This window comes from Ursus maritimus, unplaced genomic scaffold (assembly GCF_017311325.1).
Source record: "Ursus maritimus isolate PB19 unplaced genomic scaffold, ASM1731132v1 scaffold_15, whole genome shotgun sequence".
Classification (NCBI taxonomy): domain Eukaryota; kingdom Metazoa; phylum Chordata; class Mammalia; order Carnivora; family Ursidae; genus Ursus; species Ursus maritimus.
In genome coordinates this window covers 19,842,538-19,850,230 of record NW_024423897.1, presented here as the reverse complement: position 1 = coordinate 19,850,230, position 7,693 = coordinate 19,842,538, and the positions used below count along the sequence as shown (strand labels likewise).

The 7,693-nt window shown below is 45.6% G+C and overlaps 1 protein-coding gene across 4 annotated transcripts in view; it reads left to right on the top strand.

Moving 5' to 3' along the window:
- The window catches only part of GRIA1 (glutamate ionotropic receptor AMPA type subunit 1), a 294,487-nt gene that overhangs the window by 191,123 nt on the left and 95,671 nt on the right, over positions 1–7,693 (top strand). For all 4 annotated transcript variants that reach the window (XM_008692470.1, XM_040630384.1, XM_008692468.1 and 1 more), the window contains one exon: positions 71–175. In XM_008692470.1, the coding sequence (XP_008690692.1) occupies positions 71–175 (105 nt within the window). The remainder of the gene's footprint in view (positions 1–70; positions 176–7,693) is intronic.

The following is a 7,693-nucleotide window of genomic DNA, read 5'->3' as shown; positions in this document are numbered from 1 at the left end:
AGCAGGAAAAGCAAACAAGTGGAAGTGGGACTTCTGAGTTCATGGTTCACTACTTGGCTTTCCTTCCCAGGTGCGGTTTGAAGGCTTGACAGGAAACGTGCAGTTTAATGAGAAGGGACGCCGGACCAACTACACCCTCCATGTGATTGAAATGAAACATGATGGCATCCGAAAGGTAAAGGCCACCTTTGCTTCCATTCCACAGGGAGGAGAGGGCTGAGAGGAGCAGAGGGCCAGAGTGGAGGGCCTTGTAAGCCCATCTTTCCTGGACTGGATCTCTTTGAAGAGACTCAGGCTGCAAGGATTCTAGACTCAGCTCTGCCACTAACCAGCTGGGACTTTGGGCAAGGTTCCCTTCGCTGAGAATTAATTTACCCATCTACGAAATGGAGATAAAAATCTCTACCTTTGTCACAGGGTACTAGTGAAGATCCAAAGGATGGGAAAGTACTTTGAAAATATAAAGCAAGAGATGTGTATGAAATGTTACTGCTGTCCCTGAGGGATTCTGAAGAACTTGAGAATGATTGGTATTGATGAAGTTAAGCCATTTTCTCCTGATCCACACTTGATCACATCTACTCCCATTTCCCCTATGAAAGGAGTGAAAAATATGTGTGTGCATTTATGTATTAATGTATAGTATATATGCATATTAATTTTTAGAATAACATTCAAATCCTTGGGAAAGCATTCACAGTTTTACCAGACCCTGTGTTCTCTGGCCTCTGCCAGTTTCTGCACTCTTGACCGTAGATACTCCCTCTCTTCCTCTCATGACTCCAGTCATTCTGATTGACTTTGACTTCCTTGAATATATCGTGTTTTTCCTCACCTTGGAGCTTTCACACCTGTTCCCTCTACCTGGGGCTCTCTCTACCCCATTCCCCTCTTTTTCTAGGCCAACTCCTCCTCTGCCTTAAGCACTTAGAGTAAATGTCACTCCCTAGGGAAGCCTTCCCTGGCCCTCCTTGCCTCATGGTGGCCTCTATTTTTCTGTCCATGGCCTCCATCACATTCTTTATTCCTTACGGTGGCACGATACAATGGTAAGGGGCATGGCATCGTAAAGTAGAACATTAATAGAGTGCTGTGGACCAGAGCATTGACTCTGGATCCTGGAACTCAATCCTGGCATTGCCACTTACCAGTCTGTGATTCTGGACAAGTTATACTCTCATCTGGTAAATGGAGATCACCATAAGTAATGCCAACCTCATAGGTTCATTGAGAGGATTACATGACCTCACATGTGCAGAAGTTCTAAGTGCTGGGCCTGGCATATTGAAAGTTGGGTCTTTATCTCTCAAACTTAATGCTTTCTGTGCCTGTGGTGTCAAATACAGTTGCTACTAGCCATGTATGGCTATTTAATTTTTAATTAATCGAAATTGAAAAGTCAGTCCCTCAGTTGCACTAGCCATGTGATAAGTGTTCAAGAGCCCCATGTGGCTAGCAGCTACCATACTAGACAGCACAGATGGAGAACATTTCCGTCATCGCAGAAAGTTCTACCGGACAGCTCTGCTTGTGCTCTCTGTCCCCACCTCCCGCAAACCCAGATCCTTTGCTCTCTTGTCTGTAACCCCACCCTCCGTGTCATAGTCTATCTTACCACATCCCATTCACCAAGGCTATATTCATTTCCTATTGTGTCTGTAACTTATTACCTCAATCAGTGGCTTAAGCAATACAAATTTATGATCACAAGTCATGCTGGGGACTCCCTGGGCTAAAATCAAGTTACTAGCAGGGCTGTGTACCTTCTGGAGAATCTGTTCCTTCGTCTTTTTCACTTTCTTCTAGAGACCGCCCATATTTCTCAGTTCCTGTTACACTTCTTCATCCTCAAACCCAGCAACATCGTATCTCTCTGACCCTTCTCCCAACCTCACATCTTCTTTCTGACCTGCTTTTAAGAACCCATGTAGTTTGGGCCCACCCAGATAATCCAGGATAATCTCCCCATCTCGAGGTCTGTAACCTTAATCACATCTGCAGTGTGCCCTCTGCCATGTCAGGTGACATGTTACAGGTGCTGCGGAAAGGACATGAACATCGTCAGGGGGGTCACAACCCTGTCTACCACAAAGGCCAGGTTTCAATGTCTCCTCTGTCCTCATGCCTTCCACACTCAATAGAAACCGTCTCCTGGCCTCTTGTGTTCCCACAGCACACTTGACTCCACAGGATGTCAGCACAACATCCCCTGTTGCAAGGCTATTTATACATATCCTGTTTTCCTTCCTAGGAACACTTTGAGGGCCCAGAACCCATATCCCACCTTCTACTGGGCACCAGAACCCATTTCCCATCTTCTACTGGGCACCAGAACCCGTTTCCCATCTTCTACTGGGCACACATCAGGACTCAGCTACCATAGGCCCCCTACCTATGCTAACTTTCAGCAGATGCCAACCAAGGGCTCCCTATCTAGCTATGACTATAACCATTAGGGGCCTAGCCACTTTCCAGCAAACCTGTGGCATGGAGACTGCACAAGGGCATTGTCCTTGGGGAATAAATCTACTGCAAGTGATGCTTATCCAGAAAAAGTCCAAGTCTGAGTTCATTTCTCTTATGCCCTATTCTCCTGACTCCTGCGCTGGAAAAGACATCTGCTAGGTTACTTAGCTCTTATAATCCTCAATTTCCACATCTATGAAATGGAGACATATCATGTATGCACTGGCCCCTGATCCTTGTTCGGTGAAAGTTACCTAGGTGAGTGGTTACACAGGTGTGGCCAATGACAGGGAGGTAGCACGTGACTAAAGTCTGAACACACTGGGATGACTTTTTTTTTTTTTCCAAAGTATTTTGTTCTTTGATGTGGTTGTGAAGAATATCAGCCTTCGTGATACAGCTGTCCTTTTCTAGACGGATTAACTGAGGCAGGCCAGCCCAATAGGCTGCCTAAGGTCTCACAGTGAGCTATGAATAAACAGGGACCTTAATTTGGGCCACATGACTCTGCAGGCCACATTCATCTTGCTGTAGCCACTGTCACAGCTAAGTGGCTCAAGTGACACAATTGGAACATTTCCAATGACTGGTGGGGGGGAGTAGCGAGCTCAAAGTACTTTGCTGCCCTAAGAAGGGACACCAGTTATGTGACCTCCTTCCGAGACCATCTTCCTTTCAGATGCAGAGAAGAGGTGGTGTCACCCCCTGCAGCGTACATGAAAACATAAAAGTAGTTCTTTTATGGGAGGCCTTGGGCAGGCAAGCAAGTTGGTCCTACATAGAAAATTATTGACCGTGGATGGACCTGGGCTCTTCCTCAGAATCCTCAGAATGGTCTATTTCCCTCAGGGAAGAAAAAAAATACTGCTATTTCCTGGTGGACAAAATTGGCATTGTCTACTATATATGAACAGTTGTGTGCTTGTCAGAATTAAAACATGGATGTTATCCAGTTCTTTTCCCTCCAGGGTAATGGGGTGGTTGAAAATAAAGCCAGATTCTTCTCTACACATGAGCAATAGATATATTGGGGACATCGTGGCGATAAGGACAAAGAGAAGGCAAAGGCTTCTACCCTGGCCCTGTCATCGTCCAGCAGGGTGGCTTTAACTTCTCTGGGTCGTTAAAATGAGTGAGAAGCGCTGGGCTGCACAACCCCTAATTCCTCTCTGCACTGATGCCTTGGATAGCAATGCCTGTGACATCTTTGTCAGCCTCACCCCTGCAGTCATATTGTCCTTCTCCTGGCTGGACTTCAGCTTCCTCAGTGCAAGTGGGGTTAGGGACCCTCCTCAGCTGACCATCTGCCCATTGGTGTGAATTTCCCCAATCACTCCTCCTGGGAACGGGGTCTTGGCACTTTGTGTTGACCCTAAACCTCACCAGAGACTGTGGGGAGCCCCCCCCCATGTCAAGACTTGCACTTCATCAAGAATTCTCCTCAGGAGGGGAGGCACCCTAGCAAGATCAGCGGTTCTCAATCTTCAGGGAATAGAAGAATTACCTGGAGGCCTTGTTAAAAATATCGATTCCTGGGTCCCAACAGCTGCACACTCTGCTTTAGAGCACAGAGATGAGGCTCAGCAGTGTGCACATTTCAAAAGCCTGCTCCCCGAGCCAGGAGGCTCATGGTACTGTAGGTGGTTTGGTGAGAAACACTGGCAGAATGGTTATGAGCTTGGGCTTTGGAGGCAGAAGGCCAGGACTTCCATCTCTGCTTTGCTCTTCACTAGGCACGTGACCTAGAACAAGTTATTTCGCCTCCCTGGACCTCAATTACATCATCTCCTCTGAAGGAGGATAAGGTCCTGACCTTCACAGGGTTGCTGTCAGGACTAAAGTCAACAGTGCCTCCTGCCCCCCTGCTTGCAGTGAGCAATTCAGAAAAGTAGCACCTGCCACGTAGTGGACACTTGGCACGTGTTGGCTTTGTTTGTTTCAACTCCCTTCTTTAGGCCACCGGGGTTTTTTTTTTTCCTTCGGTCAGCCTTGAGTTTGAGTGAATCAGGCCGTACAAGCCCATGGAATGGATAAATCACCCAACAGAAAGAACAGAGTAACCTTAAAATCCACGAGCAAATGGCTGTGCTTTATTTTTCAGATCCCAAGGCTGTTTTTCAACTTACTTTCCGATGACTAAATTCTTGCTTAGACTGTGGGCTCAAGCATCCTTTTGTTTACAGGGAATCTGACTTTGAGAAAATCAATTCCTCCTGATCTGTGGCTTCAGGCCTTTTACTCAATCAGCCTCCTAGCAAAGTAATTTCTTAGATTCAAGAGTGACCTAGTTGTGCTCGTTTTGGTGCACGTTACATGGCCTTACCTGATAGATGTAATAAAGAGGAGCTGCTGCTTCTGGATCTGGGGCCTTGGTGATACTCTCCTGATCTTCTGGCCTATACCCTTGGAACCGGTTTGCCAACGCACCCTCTAGGTATCTGGGTCCAGTCTGACATCCCGCTGAAATGTGCACACTTCCAAGCATCCATCCATCATACAGTTAGCAGCTTCAGATGCCAGAATGGTCACTGGCTCTGCTAAAGCTGAATCCTCAGGAAATCTTGTTCACTGATTTAGAGATCTCTGTCCGAGATCTAAAATCCATGGTCAAATCCAGGTGAGATCACAAATTCTGATAAGTGGCTGCTGAGGGAGAAGTGCAAGGGAAGTTCTTTCAGCAAGGGAGCAGCGTTGTGAATTTAACCATCTTTACTATCATCATTGGTCCTGTAGCTGTCTTCTGCCCTGTCTGCAGGCATCTGCTTTTCATTGCAGCTTGACTTGAGCCACCCTGCCCTGCCCTGCCCCAAGTTTCTTATCCCTGGTTCTGCCCCTCTGTGTAAATGCATAGGACAGCCTGGGCAGGAAAGCAAACTAAAGTGACACAAAGTCCTGCTGATGTCAGAAGTAATCTAAAGAATTCACAGCCCTCCATTCCATATGATCTTTGGAGTTTTTCTATAAATCCTGGCGACCCACCTTTGGACATGCCAAATCCTCTAAGACATCGCTCCAACCCAACCACCTCTCTCTATTTCCATGGCTGACCCCAGAGCCCAGGCCACCTCCACACCTGCCTGGACATGTTCAGGAGTCTCCTGACCTGTCACTAGTCCTGCTGTCTGTGTCCTTGCCCTTCTACAAGGCCATTTTTCCACCACAAGAACTGGGGTAATAATTTTCAAATATGCATCAGGTTCTATTGGTCCTCTGCTTAAAATTCCACTGGCTTCCTGTTGCAGGTACATATAATTCCTTACCTTGACCTTCAGAACCCGAGATGCTGCTTCCCTCTAGCATGAGCTCTTGCTCCTTTTTCTCCAGCTCATCACCTCACAGCTACACCAGCATCTTTCTGTCCCTTTCCCTGGTATTCTCTATCACTGCAGTTTCATGTGCTGTCTCTCCCTGTGGTTCAGGTCTCGGCTCAGATGAAGTCACTTTGGAGAGGTGGTCCTTGACCAAGGTATCGAAAGTGGCCCCCACCCATCTGGCACAATCCTATTATCCCATTCTATTTTTTTCTTAATGCTTAGCCCTTCTGATACATTCTTGTTGGTTTATTGATCTAGACTGATGTTGGCCGACTTCAGCCTGCAGACCAAATCCAACCCACTGCCTGCTTTTGTATAACCCATGAGCTAATAGTATTTTTATAATTTTTAAATGGTCAAAACAAATCAAAAGACAACTATTTCATGATATGTGAACATTTTACAAAATAAAATTTCAGTATCCATAGCCCCATTCATTTGTTCAGATGGTGTCTCTGGCTGTTTCTGCACGCCAGCAGCAGAGACGAGGAGTTCCAACAGACTGTATGACCCACGAAGCCTAAAATATTTGCTCTCTGCTTCTTTACAGATGAAGTTTGCTGACCACTGACCTGAATCTATATTGTCTCTCTTCCCCTCTTCTCCACCTCCCTGCCACTAAAATGTCAGCTTTCTAAAAGCAAGGACCATAGTTGTGTTATTTATTATCTCCTCCCTGCCTGCACTATATTGACACATAGTAAGCACATGCATATAAGTTGTTGTTTATTAAATGAGTGAACAGTTTATTGGATGTCGCTGGTCAACCAGGGTGCATACTATTCTGGCCCATATTTCCATTGCCAGCAAATATGAAAAAAAAAATTGCCGGCAACTTTGAAATAACGCTTAAAGCAGAATTCAAAGTCATACATAAATGTATTAAGTTCAGATTCTTTAAATGTGTTAAGATAACCCTAGGTTCCGTGACAGATAAACTCTAAATTCTTAGCTGTTTAATGTAATAGATGTTTAATTCTTATTCACCTGGTGACCAGTTTTGGGGCTGAGTTGCTCTGGTTGAGACTCAGGCTTACAGAGGCTCCACTGTCTGCTTGCATCTTTCTGGCTATCGACATCTAGCTAACAGATGAGGAAGAACCTGCCCAGGAGATCTGGGGGGGAGTCAGGCTAGGAGACATGTGCATGACTTCTGCTGTATTCCACTGGCCAGAGCCCAATCACCTGGCCCACCTATATGTCGGGCAGGCTGGGAATCATAATTGCTGGCTAGGGAGCCACTTCCCACCAATACCTCTATGCTAGGGAAAGAGAATAAGAATCCTTTCTGGTCATTTAGTTGTCTTGGCCACAATAGGCAACTTACTTTTTAAAAATGTATTATAATGGTTCTCATTTTTGGAGGTCCCAGGCTGTGGCTATAGAGGCAGCCGGGAGATACAAATGTGTAAATCTGACTTGCTAACTGTGCAAGGTAGATCAATGGAGTTTACTGTTCTATAATCATCTCTTCTTAGACTTCATTCACTTAAAAAAAAAATCTGATCTAACATCTAGACTCATTTCCTACATTCAAAGAATCTTTAGAGGTAGATGGAAACAGAGATCAAAAATTATAACTGGCCCCAGGAGAAGACCTCTCACTGTTAGAATTGTTTAAATCCCCTCCTGAATAGTGGGCCCCATTCTTTACCCAACCACTAGCTCTGATTTACTTTCAGATAGAATCAAAGGTCCTGCATATCCTCAGTAGAGAATCAAAGTGCCGTGTAATAATCCAACCCATTTCTCTAAGAAAGGAAAATTTGCTCTCATCTCTGAAGTGCAGTGTCTCTTCAAAAATTGTTACCAACTTTCTTTTCATCTAACCGTGGAACCAGATCTCTCAGCCTGCTAGCTTACGTGAGGTGCAAGCCGGGTTTTGTTATCACCCCGCTCTTCTGACTGGCAGT